Source organism: Clupea harengus, chromosome 1 (assembly GCF_900700415.2).
Source record: "Clupea harengus chromosome 1, Ch_v2.0.2, whole genome shotgun sequence".
Classification (NCBI taxonomy): Eukaryota; Metazoa; Chordata; class Actinopteri; order Clupeiformes; family Clupeidae; genus Clupea; species Clupea harengus.
In genome coordinates this window covers 28,991,362-29,010,957 of record NC_045152.1, presented here as the reverse complement: position 1 = coordinate 29,010,957, position 19,596 = coordinate 28,991,362, and the positions used below count along the sequence as shown (strand labels likewise).

The following is a 19,596-nucleotide window of genomic DNA, read 5'->3' as shown; positions in this document are numbered from 1 at the left end:
AAATATTCAGGACCATCAGCTTTTATATAAAACACCAGCAAGCTAAAAAAAAAAATGAAAAGAAAATTAGGAATACTGAGGTAACAATACCCTGAGGTAGGTTTTTTTCGTTTTCTTAATTTCATCTTTTCTCTAATCTGTTCTAGTAAGGGAGGGTGCGCCCAGACTTCTGGTGCCCTCTCCGGCAGACTTGGAGCCAAGCTGGAGAAAAGAGGAGCAGGGGTGAAGCCAGTGACCTCGCTTGGTCGTGACCTTTGACCTTAAATGATGGAGCGTGGGCTAGGGGAGAAAATGTCAGATTCAGACACCATGACCATCCTACAGGCACTTTTTTGGGTTCATCCTGTCCCACACAGACCTCTGCATATGCTGCTGGTCAGTAAGATGACTCAAGACTATTCTGATTTCCGGCTGCTGTTTAATTCCTCTCTCACATACAAAGTTGCATATGGAGGTCTTTGAGGGTAAGGACTGAGTTTAAAAACAATTCCTTACAAAAAAGAACCAAGGAAAGCCACACTTGCATCAAGAGTAGCTGTAAGATGGCCATGTCCTGGTACAGAATTCAATCCAACATTCCTCCTCTGCCCGCTCCCTTTCTAACCTTCTTCTGAGGGGCTGGGTTAACTCACATATCATATATATATAATATATATAAAATATGCCATTTCGGCGCGGGTCGTCTGCCAACGAGCATCGCTGGCTGCTTTTTGGACTAACGTTGTTTTTTTTTTTTTTTTTCTTTTTGTTTTCTTCCACGTGGTGTTTCATTCCAGATCTTAGAGCTGTTGCTCTGCAATAGAACTGCAGAGTCAGCTTCGACCCGCGCACTAACTGTTCTCTCGCCACAAAGACTGTCGGCACACACCTGCGGGTGGGTGAGGGGTGGTATCTCCCGCCACACCTCAGCTGGGTCCTAGCACCCAGGGCGCTGCCGGCAGTCACTCACAGCGTTTTAATACACATTTATGAAGATTATATTTACAACCTCTTTGCTTTTTTTTTCCAAAATCTTCAACCCCCACAACCTCTCTTATGTGGGGGATTTAAAGAGCAGTGTCAACAACTGCAGCCCCTCTGCACTTCTTTTTTTTAATTGGTCGGGTGCAGGGTCACCTGATTGGTGGCCCCACTCCCACCTTTTGCGATGGCTTCCTCCTTGCCCCCTTTTCTCCAGATTTGGCTGCACTGCATTTTCTTTTATAATACCTCTGAATAAACATTTCTATACATATAGCTCTATTTTTCTTAAAAAAAAAACACCCTTAAAATATCAAAATGACCAGAGATGGCAAGGACCCCAAAAAGGGGAGGTCAGTTAGTAGAAAGACCTCTTGGCTGAGCCCAAGTGCAGGCGGATGTTGCCTCTAACAGCAGATCCTGGTGCAGCATCTTCAGCCCCACTCCTAGTATTTAGAATGACATTTTAAGGTCAATCTGACTTCAGTTCTGCTGTATAAAGGGGCAGCTTTACTTTGCATCAACTCCCTGGCTTTGTGAGCTGCAATTCTGTGAGCATACACCAGAGGGCGACCTTTCCCCCTTTTACCACAAGGCCCTGCCATCACCGGTCACTAATTCTGGTCTGGCATCTGGTCTGGCATCTAGTTTTCATTTTTTTTCTCTCTCTCTCTCTCACTTTGTATTCTCTATTCTCTTTTATCTATCGGTCTTCTAAACTTTGTCTTCTCTCTCAGGCTTTGTCCCTCTCTCCGTTTGATGCTCCTCTCCCCTGTCTGCCGCTGGGTCTGTGTCGCTATCTCGGTCTGTCCAACAATTCGTCCGTTCGCTCACTCCTCGTTCGTCTGGTCTTTGTCTCGTCCGTGTGTCAGTCCGTTCGTTCATCTGTCAGTATCTGTCCATCGGTCCAATCCTCTGCTCCTCGGCGCGGCTCCCAGGGGTGGGGCGAGGCGGGGGGCGAGGCGAAGCGAAGCGGCTGGGCGCTCACTTCCTCCGGGTGGACTCCGGTGCCAGGCCCCCGTCAGGCGTCTGCTGCTGCTCTCTTTGCTCTCTTTGCTCTCGCTGCTGCTGCTGAGGGTGCGGCTTCTGCTGCTGTTTGACCTGCGTCAAAATGTCCCTGATCTTTCTCTGTGCCAGCTGAGGGGGGGGAGAGAGAGAGAGAGAGAGAGAGAGAGAGAGAGAGAGAGAGAGAGAGAGAGAGAGAGAGAGAGAGAGAGAGAGAGAGAGAAGCATGAAGCAGAAGAAACAAGCTGTAGTCAAATACAAACAGGCACGTCAAAGGACAAATCCCAACAGGACAAAAGGATTGAGTACGGAGTGGAAACCTAATGCAGGAGGTGGATGAGGCCCTACCTGGCTTGCGTAGAAGTGGCCAATGATCTTGACGATAACCTGGTCCTGCTCGTCGGGGGTCTGCTCGCGGGGGACCACCACCTCCGCAGCGGTCAGGTTCTGGAGCTCATTAACCTGCCCAGGGGAGGAGGGAGGGTAAGCACTTCAACGGCCACCTTTGTGCTCATGTGAAAAGCATACTGTACTACAGTGTCTAGTCAAAGCAAAAATCAAAGTGCAGTTCCACCCTAGGGCATTCTTGGTTGTGGTTAACTAGTTTACACACAGCGGTGACGGGAAATACAAAACCGGCAGAGCCGAAGTGTTATGGCAACACCATTCAGTTTTCAGGAAAATCGTGGCATAATATAGTATTGGCGTCATGGAGACATGGCACTACCCTAAGACCACATCACCCTAACTGTGTGTCAGCCTTCACAGTATACAAATAACACCGAATTTGTCCAACTTAGGAACATCCTTTCGTCTATATTTGTCTGCATTAGCTATAACAAGATTGGTTTAGTATGTACCCTGATAGTATGTACCCTGTTAGTCTTCTTCCTAACCCTCTTTTTAAGGGCCCACTAGACCACAGTAACAACTTGCTGTCATGGAGACACTAGACCACAGTAACAAACTCCTTACCGTCTTTCCACCCTTCCCGATGACCCTGCCTGCTGCCGCGGCGGCGACCTTGATGTGAGTCTCCAACTTGACCTCCTCTTTGGGGCCGAAGAAGTTCTCCTCCTTCAGCTTGCCATAGATCCTGCCCTGAGCCTGATGGCCGAGAGAGGATGGGGTTGATTATTAGGAACCAACTTAGATGTAAACTTGTCTCTCTTTTTTTTTTTTAAATACCATGTCACAAAAATAATTTCAGCCAAAACCAGGGGTTCACAATCCACACGGTCAGAGTTAAACAAACAAAAAAAAAAAACGGTTCTTAGACAAACTGTTTATGTCCAGCAATAGTCAGTCATTTTACACAGAGCATTTATTTATAGTACTAGACGGACAATGTAATCGCCAAAAAAAAGGACTTTTGTATTTTTGTGACACACCTGTGGTAGTACACATTTTGTGTTTGTATGCATCACAAAAGTCCTAAAGACTTCAAAGGGATCATTGTACATGTACATGGCCACGAGGACAGTGTGATTATGAAGAATGCACAGTACCTTGAACTGGGCCTCGGGTGGTCCAGTCACGATGACCATGCGCATTTTGGAGTCAGGTGTCTCCGCTGGTGCGATCTGCAAAGGAGAGAGAGAGAGAGAGAGAGAGAGAGTCCATATCATCGGTCAAAACACGTCAACACCACTGTATAACTACTGATGCATGTGGCAGTGGACATGACCAATAGAGAGAGAAGGAGAAAAAGAGATATATGAAGTAAGACACTAAATCAGATAAGACGGATGGATATAGAGGAAAAGAAAGAACATGTGTACACACAGACAAACAAGCCATCAACAATACCAAGAGAGAAAGGTAGATGACAATGAATTGAATAGATAGATAATACACAAAGACCCCATTTGATAGATTGAATGCAGGGCCTATGAATATTATTCATGAGCATGTGTAGCGTGAATACAAAAGCATGATGTGTGTGTGTGATGGAGGGAGGTGTTGGGTCTCGTACCTTGATGGAGGCTCCAGCGAAGCGGCTGAGCTGCTTGATATGCTGACCCTTCTTCCCAATGATGGCTCCCACCGCCTGGGCCGGGATGTAGACGTGGACAGTCTCCTGCTCCGGAGTCTGTGGGAGCCACACAGTTAGGTGTGTTTGACGACCACAAGGGGTGATTTACAGCATCATCATAACATGGTTATACACTGCGTAATCACCATAACCAGCCAAAATGTGGATTGCCACACCCCAGATCCAACAAGTAGTAAACAACACATCAATGCATTTTACATATAGCTCACTTAGGCAAACAAACATACACCAGTGACTGTCGGATGTAGTCCATTTTAGCCTATGTATTACACTATAACCACTGGTGTATTTGCCTGAGTATTACATTATAGCCAAGCCAGAAGGTGAGTCAGTGGTGATTAGGCACACATTAAAAGGCAGCAGTGTAATACAGAAGCGCCTATGGTTGTTCACTTGCAGCGGGGGTCTGGACTTCATACTTCATTCCATAAAATGCAGTGTGCACTTCATGCAAAATCTGTGGATGCCAAAGAGCCCCTGCGAGTGGGCGATTTTTTTAAGTCATTATGCTCAATGGGGAAAGTCTGTCAAAATGTACGGAAAACCCGTAAGACTTGACATGAATGGCATTATGAGGACCGTGACCGCGGTATAACTCACCCTGGCCCGAGACAAGCTAATTAGTCATTCGAGTGAGTGGCATCCTGGATTGAACACAGTGGCCGACGCTTGTGTCTGCGGTCCATCTGTGGTCTGCTAATGACCGGCTAAATTATAGCCACGGCTGCCCTGGGGAGAGTGCCACTGAGAGGGCCTTGAGCACATCAAGTCAAAGCCTTTCAGCACTGGCATCTTAAATCACACAGGTCAGCCTGCTGCACTTAGAGAAATGCTTCCAGAATAAAATCATAGCATCACACACACACTCACACCTGTGTAAAAGTACTGTATGCTAAAACCACCTCCACCTCTAGCTGTTTTGTGCCGTTTTGTGCAGCACAAGGAATTACACACATCTGAGCACATCCACCTTTGTGCTGCTGTGCTGTAAATTCTCTGTAATGCTTAAGGTATAGCAGATACAATATATTTTCCAATCAGAGTTTATTAAAACCTTTTCTGTAAAAAGATTCCACTACACCTTTGTGATGAAGTTTTTATAGGTTTCACTTTATATTATGTATATATTATATATATTAAGTATGCGCGCGCGCGCACGCACACACACACACACACACACACACACACACACACACACACACACACACACACACACACACACACACACACACACACACACACACACACACACACACACACACACACACACACACACACACACACACACACACACACACACACACACACACACACACACACACACTCTAAGTGTTTGTCAGCGTGCATTCCTAAGTAATAAGTAAATCTGACCATAACCCTAACCCCAAGTACAACCTGTCCTAACATGAGAATTGCATTGTATTAATTAATTAAAAGGTGATTTATTAATTGAACTGATTTCTCTTACAGCCCAATGTGATGTGAGCCTGTGATAGCAGTTCACCTCTGTCAGAAGCTCAGAGAAATCACATGGCTCCTGCATAAGACCAGCTTTATTTAACAGCCAATCACGTCTCGGCCACAGCATGCAGTCAGATGCACAGGATCTGGGGGTATGTATAGGCCGTCAACCAATCCGAAGAGAGCTCTTACCCCAAACGACCCATAGGGGGCGCCTGCGCCTGGGTTTCCTGGAGGAGGAGGGGCCATGGCGGAGGAAGGAGGGAAGAGACCAAGGGCTCCGAGGTTCAGCCCTGGAATCAGATGAGTCTGTTGCTACGGGGATAAAAAACAAGGAGTGAGACATGGAGAGACTCTGTAATATGAGTTGTTCCTTATTGGTTGCCGAATGCTTTGCAACGCTGGAAATAATGATCCGTCATGGAAATAAAGCAAGAAAGAAAGATAATAAAACAATGCCTATTCACACAGACCAGTACAAGAGTAATGGTGTCAGAAATGACCTAACCAAACAAAGCTTTCAAGTCTTAAAACACACAGACAGAACACTCTCCATAAAAAGAAATAACCACACACACACACACACACACACACACACACACCCCATACAAATACATAAACACACACACACGAAACCACAACATAAACACACACATGGGCACCACTCACGTTCATTGCGGCGATGTCGTTGTCGTAGGCCTCGCGCACTTTCTTCATGACCTCCTGCTCGGCCAAGCAGCAAGCCTCAATGGCGCCCTTCACTGTGATGGTCCTCTCTGGGTTATACAGAGTCAGGTCCTGCAGCCTGAGGGGGAGAGGGAGAAGGGAACTGGCATGAAAACAGGTTTTTACTTCCAGGTTTTTGGCAAACACTGGATAGAACACGACACCAGATCGGAGTCATTTCCAGGGCCAGATCCATTGAGGGTTACACTGACGCACTAAAGGAGTAAGACTACAAACATTATGACTACATGTTCTACACTGACTGTGACGGGTCTTCAGTTCTAATGAGTTTGGCGTCCTGTGTGTCTGCCTTTGCTATCAGTTGGTGAACGACGCCTTGGATGCTCGAAGAACAAAAAAGCTTTAGAGAAATACAGTTGATCTAAGAGAAGGCCAAGCGGAAATATTGCGGAAGGATAAATATACTTTTACAGTGTGTTGTGGTCTGAAACACTTCAAAGTTTATTTGAGTTGAAATGATCAGATTATGTTACATCTCCGTGAGAATCGCATTGTGTCTGGACATCTAAAACCTGACTAGTTCATATGATAATTGTTTATTGTTTAATGCTTTTATTTGACTTGAGAAAGGTGGTGTATGACAGTTGTGTAAAACCGGACTTCTAACCACATAATATAGCATGCATATGCGTGTGTGTGAAAAAGTCAAAACACACTTACGGGGAGATGGTGATCTTAGTGTCTGTGTCCTGCTCCACCTTCTTTAGATTGCGGCCCTCCTTACCGATCAGACGACCCACAAAGTTATTATGGGCCAGAATCTTCAAAGGCACCTCATCGGCACTGTAGAAACACACACACACACACATTAGCACACCAGGTAAAAAAAACATGGTCTATACATCAAGTCCACACACACACGTCATTCAACTCCAACACCATGCTTTCATCTCTACCAATGTCATCCACTGCTTCACTTTCCAGCTCTCTTCATTCCGATTCACTCCACATTTTCAATAGAACTGTTGCTATATGAGCGCCATCATGTGCCACCTCAACACATTTACCAGTCATCATTTCCACTCGTCGTCATGGTAACAGAGCTCACACTCAACCAAACAAACACGATCACACGCAGAGCCTCTTTGAGGAGCACCATGATTGCATGGCTGTGTATGGAGCTGTAAGAAAGTAGTCAGCCTTTTGTCGTTTCTCCTCACTGCTTCATTGTGTGTGTGTGTGTGTGTGTGTGTGTGTGTGTGTGTGTGTGTGTGTGTGTGTGTGAGGGATGGGGGCAAGGGAGGAGTGTGACCTGCATTGTAAACTAGGAAACGGATCTATAAAAATGTAATGGCATTTAGGTAGTTGTTCAGGGAAAGGGGTTCTGACAGCAATTAAGAGAGATTAACACACGCAAACACTATCCCCAGCTACTAATAAAGAGACCCATTGCCAAATGATGTGTGAGCCCATAAATATAGTGTGTAAACAGGCTGCTAATAGCACGTGCGCGCACACACACACACACACACGTATACTATCTGTCTAGTTTGTTCAACAACCAGCATTTGTTGCAGAGCTGTCAAGGCTGACCAATCTGCAGCTGACGCTGCTGCCATCTCATTCGTTCTGCCCCAGAGCTGGAGGACCCCAGTGGGGACCTGAGTTGTGCTAGGCTCACACACACACACACACACACACACACACACACACACAGGGTGTTTTCTTGGAGGGCTCTAGTGGCTACTAGTGTGTTGATGACATGTGCAACAAATCTCCTGAATGGACATTCAATAGGCACAAATAAAGGGGGTCTGTCAGGCCAGTTCAGTCCAGCACCACCTTGGAGGTGTTTATGTTGGACAACACTGATATATTAAAAGATTACAACTGAGGGGGAATGAGGTGCTAAAGAAAAACTTTATCTCCATTGTATTACACAACCTCAAGTGTCCACATTGGAGATCGGGGTAGGAGTCTAAGGTTATGGTACAATGCACCATCATCTCGGACTGCATGTTGCTAAAACAACAAAGCAAACCTGTGAAAATACTGGGGCTTCTACTCTTTTAACAAGCTTAAAGGAAAGCACAGGTTGAAAATACACCATCCTGAAGGAATCCCTGAAGTGTCCTCTAGCTAAAGAGGATCCAATGTGTACTTCAGCTCAGCATGGCTTCAAAACGGTCTTGTGTAAGTGGTGTGTGAGTGGTCACCAAAACGGTGAACATTTACATTTAGTCATTTAGCAGACGCCTTTATCCAAAGCGACTTACATATGTGCGACTTACAATGTATACACATTTTACATTTACACTGATGGCACACTGCACATCAGGAGCAATTAGGGGTTCAGTGTCTTGCTCAAGGACGCTTCGACAGGGAATCGAACTAGCAACCTTCTGATTACTAAACGACTTCTCTACCACTTCTCTACCACTGTACCCCCGGCGAAGGACCAGACAGGTGGGTTTGGTGTTGGGCTGGCGGTTGAACACTCACGTCTTGGTGTCCTGGGCCTCCTTCTGCATGATGTCCAGGATCATGCGGCAGGCGGACGAGCAGCCCTCTGGGGTGGAGTGGATGCTGATTGGCTTTTCGGCTGCACCGGCGTTCTCCTTGCGGTGGACATCAATCCTGAGAGTGAGGGACGAGAGAGAAAGAAAGAGAGGGTAACAGAAAGAGGTGTAGAAAGAGAGGGATTGGAGTAAGGCAGAGTGAAAAAAAGAAGAGAGATGGTGATGGGGTATAGAGACAAATGGGAAAAGAAGGTGTGAAAGACAGAACAAAAAAAAAGAAGAAGAAAGGATAAGAGAAGAAAAAAAAACATCACATTAAACAAATCATAAATAAAAAGGTAAGAAATTAGAGCGCAATGTCTGCATTTGAATCCGCTGGGCACTCACTTGCTCTGCGTCTGCTTGGTGATGTTACGGATGGTGGCGCCCTCTTTCCCGATGATGGCACCCACGTACTGGGTGGGCACCAGCAGGCGCAGGGGGATGTCCGTGTGCTGGTGCTTGGGGGGGATCCCCGACCCTGGGGAGCCGCCCCGGGGGCCACCCCGGGGGCCGTATCCACGGCGGCCGTTGTCAGGGCCTCGCTGTCCATCAACTTCAGAGTTCTCGTCCGGGATGTAGGAGACGCGAAGGGCGTTGTTCTCAAACTGGTATCCATTCAGCTTCTGGATGGCTCTGGAGGGGGTGGGGGGGGATTATCAAACTCAGTAAACAACATTTAAAAGAGCCAAGTGTTACTATTACTTTAGAGCAGAACTACAGGATATTATGGAAGGCAATAGGCAAGTTAATGGTCTCCAATGGTTAGAGCACAATTTTTGACAAGTGTTTAGATATACGTTATCACACACACAAAATAATCCGAAAAAGAGAGTGTTGACTTTGCAGTATAGGTGCTTTGAGCAGGAAATGCTCTTTTGTGTAGCGCTGATGCCTTTAAGACACAACAGATATCAGGAGACAGTTCTGTAGGTTTTCATGGAGACCCTATCTACAGAATACCACCCTGCTGAAGCGCACATTTCAATAGGTGCAGTACTGGCACATTTACACTAGATGTCAGAGCTGAGCCACAGATTGAAATGAAAACATTACAAGTGCTTTTAGAAAAGTGCGCTCCGAAAGTCAAGTCAAGTCAAGTCAAGTCAAGTCAAGTCGAGAGAGAGAGAGAGAGAGAGAGAGAGAGAGAGAGAGAGAGAGAGAGAGAGAGAGAGAGAGAGAGAGAGCATGGAAGTCTGGAAGAGAAGAGGGATACATACTGTCTGGCCTGTTCCCGGGTTGCATATGTGACGTTCACCACGGCAGTCTCACTTTCTGTGTTCACTGAGAGAGAGAGAGAGAGAAAGAGAGAACGAACACGTTTCTGAGAGTTCATAAATCTAAACATTTTCCCCCATTTCCAAAATGGCACACAAACCTAAAAGAGGGCATCTTATCCACCTCTTTCCTATTTCGTCTGTCTAAAGTCCATTAAAATGTCAGACTGTGACAGCTGTGCAACATATAATAATGGTTTATAAATAAGAGTTTTTTTTTTAGTTTTTTTTTACCAAATACCACGTTTCATGAAGAAACCACCACTTTTCTATCACACATAAACACCATACAGAAGCAGGTATAAAACAAGGTCAACACTGAGCCGATTATCCCCTCTCGCTCTCTGACACTTGCCACTGACCTGAGGGTTACCTATGACAGTCTAGAGGAGGGGACTAATGGCTAACGGTCAATAGATCCCCTCTAAATTGTCCTGGGCAGGTCACAGGATGGTGTAACACTGACACGCAGGTATTGGGCATTCTTAGATGCCCCCTGCTCTGCTGCTCAAGCTTCTCACGCAAGTACAGTTAATTGCACAGGCTCCATCATTTATACTGGGTCAAAGCGATGATGCCACTTGGCCCCGAAAAAAAAAAAAAAAGGAAATAAAAACGACACCACAAAGTACCCTGCAAGGAGCCTATGAACAGGCGTGATGATGCATAACAGGCTTGAGACTGCAACACAATCTCACATCCTGAATGTTCATTATGTTGATTAAAAACACAGATATTACCCACTCTGTTCACATGGACTATGTTGGGGCACATCATGCTTTGTTGCACCAAATCTGTAGCGCTGTTAGGCCATCCAATGCAAGAACGGTGACCTCCTGCATGTCTATCATTTCATTTCAGCTATTACGCCTTGGAATACCCATTTGATTTATCAAGTCTCAAAAAAATATCGTGCATAAAGTCAGAACAGAAAAGACGACCGGTGCAACAGAAGACTCTCGTCTCTAACGTCTGCTAGTGTGACATGGTTCATGTCCTGGAAACTAAATGTGAGCCACCGGTAGAACAGAGGCAGAGTCATCCCGTCCTGAAGTGGAGGGGAAGGGAGGCGAGGGGAGGCGACCCTGTAGCTCTGACCCTCAGTAATGAGCTTATAGCCCTCCAGATTGACCCGCAGCCCAAAGGCAGGACCAATCCGCAAGGACGGGTGGCCAGATGAAAATCCCCAGAGCGGAGTACAGCCCCCTTCCCCACCCCAAACCTCAGACACAGCAGAAGCCCTAGTGATGATTATCTGCTTGAAAAGCACAGAAAAAAATCACAGAAAGAACAGAAATTTGCGCTGTGACTGTCGAAAAATCATATGAAGTCAAAGTTTCATCTTGGTTGTTTTTGAGAGTGTATAGATACATCTAGATAACTTTTGAGGCTGAAAAACAAAAAAAAAGCCAAATGGTCATTCTCTCTCCCCCCCCCCCCCCCCCCCCCCCCCCCCTGGACAGACAACTGCGGCACACCACCGGCCTTTTGGCTCCGAAACTTCTGACCAAAAATGTCTAGAGAGAAAGCGAGCGTATTGAAAATATCCATTTTGCAAACCACACACACACACACACACACACACACACACACACACACACACACACACACACACACACACACTTCCACATAAACCTGACAGATATGATATGTTTACAGTCGTTCTTGTTAGAAATTGGAAAACCAAACTGTTTTGCTCAGCTACAAATTGGGCTGCTGGCCATTTTGTGCTGCTCTGCCGTTCACTCATTGTAAGTGGCGGAGATACAGCCAGTGGCTTGACCACTGTACTCCGGCATGCTTTTCGAGCCACTACTGAACTTGATAGCCAACAGATCAAAAGATAGCCCTGATCGTTCTTCTTGAGTGGCGAGTGCCTTGCTACAGCATTGCTGCTGGCGTAGGTCCGAGCCAAGGCTATCTAAGTGGGCCATCTTTATGGCACTGCAAGTGTGTGAGCGAGCGGAGGAGAGTTGTGAGGTCATACCTTGTTCACAGTTCTCCACGGTTCCATACTGAGCCAGCAGACCATCCAACACCTGTGAGAGAGAAAGACAGAGACACAGACAGACAGACAGACAGAAAGAGAGAGATGGGAGGAGAAGGAGTTAGGGAAGGAGAGAGAAAAGAGAGAGTGAGTTAGCCTTAAAAATAGTTCATGTGAAGATTTATTTAAGCACTTACAAAGCTTTAAGAGTATTTTTTGTGTCATTCTTTCTTCCTTCCTTCCTGACACTGGGCTTAATAATAATGGCACAGAACTTTGTGCACGTTAACATTACAAATCCGGCTACTGTGTTTAAATTCAAAATTGTGTATGAAACGAAAAGGGCGCCAATCGTGTTTCAGGGGAAGTTTGAAAATCCTCCTGGCAGCAGTAGGAACAGTCAGTTAAAAATAAATAAAATTAAAAAAAACACAGAGCACTGAAAGTCACTGGCCCTTAAGAGACTACCTGTAGAGTTAGACATACATCTCGTGGTATGAGTGTAGGGGCCAAACCCTAAAGGCCAACCTGACATCACACCACAAATGGATGAATGTAATTATAGCCCATAATAAAATGAGTGCTTTGGCTGAAATATTATCAGCGAAAGAATGGACCTTGATTAGACTTAATGGCATCACGCATGTTATTTGTGTACACCGTGTGATATCAATACACGGCTTAATTAATGGCATGGTGTTCTCAATCAAGCATAATATCAATGCAGCGCAAAAAGCGCCCAGGGTTCCCCCGCACCACTGGAAACATCTGGGCCGAGGCTGGCAGAGCACTCGCTGAGACAGCAGGCAAACCAGACACCCCCGCAGACAACAGCTCCAGTCCACACCTGAGCCGGGGTCAAGATCTGTCTGCATGCTTTGTCAGGTGTGTTGACTTGGCTTCGACAGGGAAAGTGGAGGAGAAGGCTCCTCCCATGTTGAACTGTGCTTATGTTTCAGTCTCAGTTCAGCTTTTCTCTCCCCAGCGCCCCCCTCTGTGGCCGTCACCCGCGTGACGTGACGTAACCTGGGTCGCAGGAGTACTTATTCATTCCAGCGATGAGTGTATGAACACATACATCAACCAGTACCAATTTGTGGGATCACCACCTGAGTCGGTGTCTACTGCCCTGTAAAAAAGAAACGACAGAACTGATCCAAGATCAGATCATACTGTATATATGCATTACAGACTAGGGAGAGGTGACGATTACAGTCAGTCTACAGGTTCTACAATGATTGATCCCAACCAAATATACTGCAGCTGCTAGAGACCTTACAGGGTGTTTAACAGGAAGAGATGACATTGGGAGACGTATGTCCCACCTGGGACAACAACACAGCTACAGCAGTCTGCTAGGTGTGCAACGGGACACAACGACACATGTCACACCAGACAGCGTGTAATTCACTCTTTATTCTCACAACGTCAGTGTGTGTGTGCAGAGATTCTCTTCATCGCCTCAGATCTCTGTATATGCAGTGATGTACTGTTTGGTGAGCTTCTGAAGAATTCAAATGTCAAAGCACATTCTGAAGAAGTCACATTTGTGCAGTATGCTTGTGGAGTGTGCTTTGGTACCTCAGAGCTAGGGTTTGTATCCTTTTTCAATGGCCAGATTCCCTACAAAACAAAAAGATCATTCATTTCAACTACCGCCTTGACTATATTTCAGTGCAATAATCTCCCATGTGGCAAACCTGGTTTACCATGGTTAGGATCCCCCATGTCAAACAATTTCATTTTCACTGGACTGACTGACTGACTTGTACGTAATACATCCCTCACCGGTCCGCTCTGGAGCCCCTAGTGCTGCTAGCCGACTGGGCGGGTAGAGTTAAACACCGGCCTTTAACAGCTGCTCCTTCTACTGTACTGGGCCAGTGCGTGTGAGGGTGCAGTGCGGGGGTGCCGTCGCCCCCGTGTGGCCGGCAGTAAAAGGGCGAGCGCTAGATCAGGGAGGCCTGTCTGGCTGGATTGGACAGGACGGTCCCGCCCACTGGAGCTGCCAGAGCCTGTAGCCGGCCCGGCTGTCACTGGCAATGTGGTCGGTGCCACGCCCCGCTCAGACACATGCACCGCACACTTGCACTCGCACATACACACCCCCACAACGCAGAAATGCCAACCTTACTGAAAGAGATCAGAAAAATGGTTCGGCGTCGCATAGTTTTTGAAGAAAGGAATGTTATTTTGCCGCTATTAGAGCCATTTCTTTAAAACTGATTACTCGGGTGATTAAACCATCTAAATGGTTTTCTAATAATCTTCTTTTTTTTTTTTAATAATCTGGGGGTTTTTTTTAACCCGTTCTTCTTCCCAATTAAAAGACAAGTTGCCCATGATCACAAATGAATCAGACTTTAACAGGACAGTGACTAAATACCACTGCTGCTGATTCTGAATCAGCTTCCCAATCCGTATGAAATCAAGATCTACACCGTATCAATTGCAGAGCTAGCCACCATCTCCAGTGCAGTACTTAGCAAAAAGGAAATCAGATTGCTGTTGTGTCAAGGTCATTGTGGCTTTGGGTTTGACTCTTCAGGGTTTGGGTTAAAGATGGTGTGAAGATAGGAGAGCTGTGCTGAAACACGTGAGGAGAGGGGACTGAGAGAGACTCTGTGCTTACCTCCCACTGTAAGTGTGGTGGAATGTTGCGGATTTGGAGTTTCCTGGTCCTGCAAAGACAAAGAGAGAGAGAGAGAGAGAGAGAGAGAGAGAGAGAGAGAGAGAGAGAGAGAGAGAGAGAGAGAGAGAGAGAGAGAGAGAGAGAGAGAGAGAAAAAGGTGGAGGAGTTAGAGAGGCATCTTTACATACACCTTTACACCACAATCATCAAAGCCTTTCTGGGTTTGGCCAGCATAGAAACATTTATAAGAGCCTACACATTGATGAAGTAAAATGTTTCAGAAGCATTCTATATCAGTAAACAGGAGAACCGTAATACATTGTACCATTGCATTGAGATTTCAACAGGAAGCAGTATGAAGCACATCTTGGGATACAAACATAAATATAACGAGGATGAGGTAGGGAGGATTTTGTGACTAACAATACTTTCAACTTTCAAAAAGTCAAAGCCTATGGAAATAACTTGTCCACCATTGTAGCTTAACAGCAGTATTTCAGAGACCTTTAGACATATTTCATGTTCGTATTTTAATTTGAGACATTGATATATTTCATGTTCATATATGAATGTTTAAATGTTTTAGACGACTAGAGCTCATAACAAATGTCTGTTCCACGCGTTTGTCTTCACGACACACACACACACATGAATTCTGAAAGACTAAGACTATTCATATCAAAAAAGACCATTCCAAAAAAAAAGGGACACTGAACCAGTGACCAGTGCCACTGTCTGTTTCCAACCACTGCATCCATCACCAAGCCATTGTCAAGTTAGATATCTGTACCAAACATTGTTCAATCTTTCTCCAAGACCACACAAAGAAGTTTGAAAACGGACATCAGCCTCCTTCACTGATGATTCTTGGCAAACAGTGACATAGAAAAGGTGGGAGCCGACACACAAAATGCACAGTGGAATGCATTAAGGAGGTAGTGTGTCCCACTGCCAGCCAGCACGTCCTGCTGCCTGTTGCTAATGCAAACCCAAGTGAGAGACTGTGTGTGTGTGTGTGTGTGTGTGTGTGTGTGTGTGTGTGTGGGCAGAGGAGGGTATATTGAATGGGTATATTGAAACCGTACACTGACGACTGCTGTAGCACAGGGCCAGCTGTCCTGGATCCCATCCCAACACATGGGGGAGAGGGGGGTGGAGAGAGAGAGAGAGAGAGAGAGAGAGAGAGAGGGGGAGAGAAAGAGAGAGAGGGAGAGAGAAAGAGAGAGCGAGCGAGAGCGAAAAAAAGACTATAAAGGGTGTCCAAAACAGGTGGTGAAGGTAGAGCAAGTCGTCCTTTTTTTCAAAAGTGCAAAAAAGCATTACAAATTACCGGCAATAATTTTACTGGCTTAAGTAGCTGATCCATTCACATTTACCCATTTAGATTTTTTTCCCAAAACAGTTTATAGTACAGGTAGTAACTAATCAATACATGTGTTCCCTTGGACTGACTCAATGTTTTTTATTGAAAAACTGAGCTTCACCAGTCGAGCTGCAGAAACACTGGGATGTTCAATTTCATTGATCCAATCCATATCTAATCAGGCCTTCCACATATAAAACTAAATTGTCCACCTGGCTCACAGGACGAAGAATGACAGGGACTCAAGAGAGAAGCTGAAGACCGACTGAAGAAGAGAACAGGACGATGGGCTTGCCTGCGCAACTCTCGAGTGCCTTTAGAGGGAGCTCTTGAGAAAAAGAGAGAGAGCGCGAGAGAGATGGCGAAAGGGAGGGAAAGAGGGCGCGTGTGAGCTGAGAGAGAGAGAGAGAGAGAGAGAGGGGCGCGTACAGAGCTCAACCCAGGAAGTATGCGGCTGCTGGGTGCTCGTGGGAGGGGCACCAGAGGCCCGCCTCCATTCTGCTCTGCTCAGCCGGCTGGGAAATGGGTCAAAGGTCATCCCCTTTACCCACCAACCACCCAACCCAATAACCACGCAAACCTCTGACCCCCCAAGTGGCCACACCCACCACTCTTTTTTTTTCCCTCTCTCCTCTCCTCCCCCCATCCCCACCCCCTTCTCTCTTCATTTTTCAGCCATGTCAAAGAAAAAGCGGGAGCCAATCAGATTTAACAATGTCACAGACCACCACCAGAGTGTGTCTCACGGTTGAAGAGATTAAGTCCAAAAGTGCGGCCTCGACGCACACAAAAATGCCTAAAAGGTCACAACAGCATCACCTCCGCCAACAATTTACGTGACACAAAATGGCGGACATTTTGAGCTCCCCCGCTCTGCAGCTCCACGTAGGTCAGCTCTCCCTAAAATGGTGGTTGGATTAAACTAAACACCAACACCCACAGCTGGGGGGCAGGAATGCCAGTGGGGTGAAAAAGGTGGTGGTCGGGGAGACATGACTGATCCCAGTGAAATGCTACGGAGTGGCTAGTCATCATCCCAAAAGGGTTTCAGTCAGAAGTTGCCAACCAACACATGTTTTTTTTTTTTTTTCTGAGACGTCATCACACCACAGTATGTAGTTTGGCCCCTCAAGTCCCCATACACATACATACCAATGCATTCCATCCTATTACACACACACACACACTTCATATCTTCTTATTCCACATTCACAGATCATTATCTTCTACCCAACTAATCAATTGCCCCCACCCTTTTGTTCCTGGCGTCACACACACACACACACACACACACACACACACACACACACACACACACACACACACACACACACACACACACACACACACACACACACACACACTTTAACCCCCAGGATCTTCAAGCATCAACCCCAACCCCCAACGCTCTATCTTTGAACATGTATGAACATTGCGCGTCATAGCCCACCAACCCCGCCATGCTGACCTCTGATTGGGTAGGGCGAGGAAAGGCCTCATGGGTCTGGAGGGGACGAAGATAGAGGGCTCTCGTGGGGATGACACAGTTGCAACCCCTTTTGTTTGGGGCTTTTTGTCTGTTGTATTTTGTTAGTGGGTTGGAGGGATGTGTGATTGATGGGAGCTTGGGGGGTGAGGCTCAAGCCCTGTTATGATGGAAGATTCCAGAGGCAACCATCCTCATCCCCGAAATCATCTCAATGTAGGTATCCTGTGAGACAGATGGAGGAGAAGCTCAACACAACTCAAACACACACCACAAAACATCCAACCAGCTGAAGCAGAGGAGAGGAGGAACAAGGAAAAATTCCCCCAGGAAGGAAAGAAGAGACCAAACGTGGAGAAGAAGAAAGAAGAGCAGGGAGAGAGAGAGAGAGAGAAGGAAGGAAGTAAAGAGAGGAAAAACAAGAAAAGTGGAGAGGCTTTAGCCACAGGTCAAAGGTTAGGATTCTTTCAGCAAAACCAGGATGGGAGGGGTCTACTCTAAGAGGGGGGTGGGTCGGTGGTTGCACAGAAAGAGTCCCCTTCTCTCTCCCTGTGTGTGTGTGTGTGTGTGTGTGTGTGTGTGTGTGTGTGTGTGTGTGTGTGTGTGTGTGTGTGTGTGTGTGTGTGTGTGTGTGTGTGTAGAACGGGTCAGGTTATACTACCATGTAAAGAGCTGAGGGGGAGGGGCAGCACTGATATCAACACTTCAAAAGGTTACCTTCATCTGAATGGTTCATTCACTTACAAAGGCAGCCTGATGTGCTGCAGAACCCATACACTGGAGAGGGTCTCTATGACTGACTGAGCAGTTAGATCAGAGAGCAAGACACAGAGGGAGAGAAAAAAAAAAAAAAGAGAGGAAAGAGCATAAAAAGTGGGGTGGTGGGGGAGGGGAGGGGAGTTGCTCAGACCTGCGGTCAGACTGAGATAACCCCACATTCCTGCCTCAGCAAAGTTAAATAAAGCAGCTAGGAAACACAGGTCACACACAAACACAGAAAATCACACAAGCAGGTGGATCGGTCAAGGAAGAGGGAGGGGGGGGGGGGGGGGGGTCAACTGGGTCTTCATATTTGGGGGCCCCCACCTGCCATTCAGCAGGAGAAAGGATGTCTGTGGTCCCTGTTGCATGATGGGGCAATGGAGGACTCCACTGAGCTCCCCCCAATAGAAAGACATGCAATGAGAGGCATTCCAGTCTCACACACACACACACGCAAATACATAAAGATTAAGGGACATGGAGGACATGCACGCACCCATCGGACACACACACACACACACACACACAGACGAAACTACAACAACTGACTCTTAAAGGGGAGAGTATATTTACAAAAAACATACTCTGAAAGAAACACAAACTCACTCAGCCAGAGGTATGTCAACCCACACAATCCTGAGACACACACACACACACACACACACACATATACATACGTGCACTTGGCATGTACAAAATCTTAGGTGTTTAAAACTCTTTAAAAGATAATTATTTTCTTGTATTGTTGAGAGGTATGCGAGTTTGTGAGAGACCAACTTCTTAATGCAAAAACCGGAGAGAGTGGTTTCTGGGCATAACTGCTTGGACAGAAGGAGCTAGCACCCAATAAGTTCAATCAGTCAGTACTTACACACACACACACACACACACACACACACACACACACACACACACACACACACACACACACACACACACACACACACACACACAGACACACACAGACACACACAGACACACACAGACACACACACACACACACACACACAAATGCCATGCCATGCTTGCCAGGTTGCTTTCCATTGTCATTTATGAGAGTACAGTTTCTAAACTGTTGCCTTCTTTCACATAAACACCCACTAGGCATTGGAGATCTCTACACAGGAGACACTGTGTTTCTGCAAAATCCTTTACAATCCTACGGTGTTAAATCCTCAGATCCCTCATTCCAACTCACACTGAAAGCCGTTTATTTATCTCTGTTTTACTGTTATGGTGTTGTTTGGGGGAACTGGAACAAAACCGTAAAAAGTCAAACTGTTGATCCATCCTCTGACGACCCAGAAACATTAACTTTAATCTTGTGACACGGCTCGAGAGGACATTGGAACGTGTTCGAGA

At 46.3% G+C, this 19,596-nt stretch overlaps 1 protein-coding gene across 3 annotated transcripts in view; it reads right to left on the bottom strand.

Annotated features, from left to right (window-relative positions):
* Positions 1-115: 115 nt before the first annotated feature.
* igf2bp1 (insulin-like growth factor 2 mRNA binding protein 1) overlaps positions 116-19,596 on the bottom strand; it is a 45,947-nt gene continuing 26,466 nt past the window's right edge. Inside the window, exons 3-16 of one of the 3 annotated variants that reach the window (XM_031575128.2) lie at positions 14,624-14,672; positions 13,573-13,614; positions 11,992-12,043; positions 9,948-10,011; positions 9,076-9,363; positions 8,672-8,806; positions 6,890-7,012; positions 6,152-6,287; positions 5,675-5,791; positions 3,941-4,057; positions 3,474-3,548; positions 2,941-3,072; positions 2,314-2,427; positions 116-2,097 (exon numbers count right to left, since the gene is read on the bottom strand). In XM_031575128.2, coding sequence (XP_031430988.1) covers positions 1,945-2,097; positions 2,314-2,427; positions 2,941-3,072; positions 3,474-3,548; positions 3,941-4,057; positions 5,675-5,791; positions 6,152-6,287; positions 6,890-7,012; positions 8,672-8,806; positions 9,076-9,363; positions 9,948-10,011; positions 11,992-12,043; positions 13,573-13,614; positions 14,624-14,672 — 1,597 coding nt within the window. In that variant the 3' untranslated portion in view covers positions 116-1,944. Of the gene's footprint in view, positions 2,098-2,313; positions 2,428-2,940; positions 3,073-3,473; positions 3,549-3,940; positions 4,058-5,674; positions 5,798-6,151; positions 6,288-6,889; positions 7,013-8,671; positions 8,807-9,075; positions 9,364-9,947; positions 10,012-11,991; positions 12,044-13,572; positions 13,615-14,623; positions 14,673-19,596 lie in introns of all 3 variants that reach the window. The other 2 variants (XM_031575125.2, XM_012841864.3) reach the window with 2 other exon arrangements.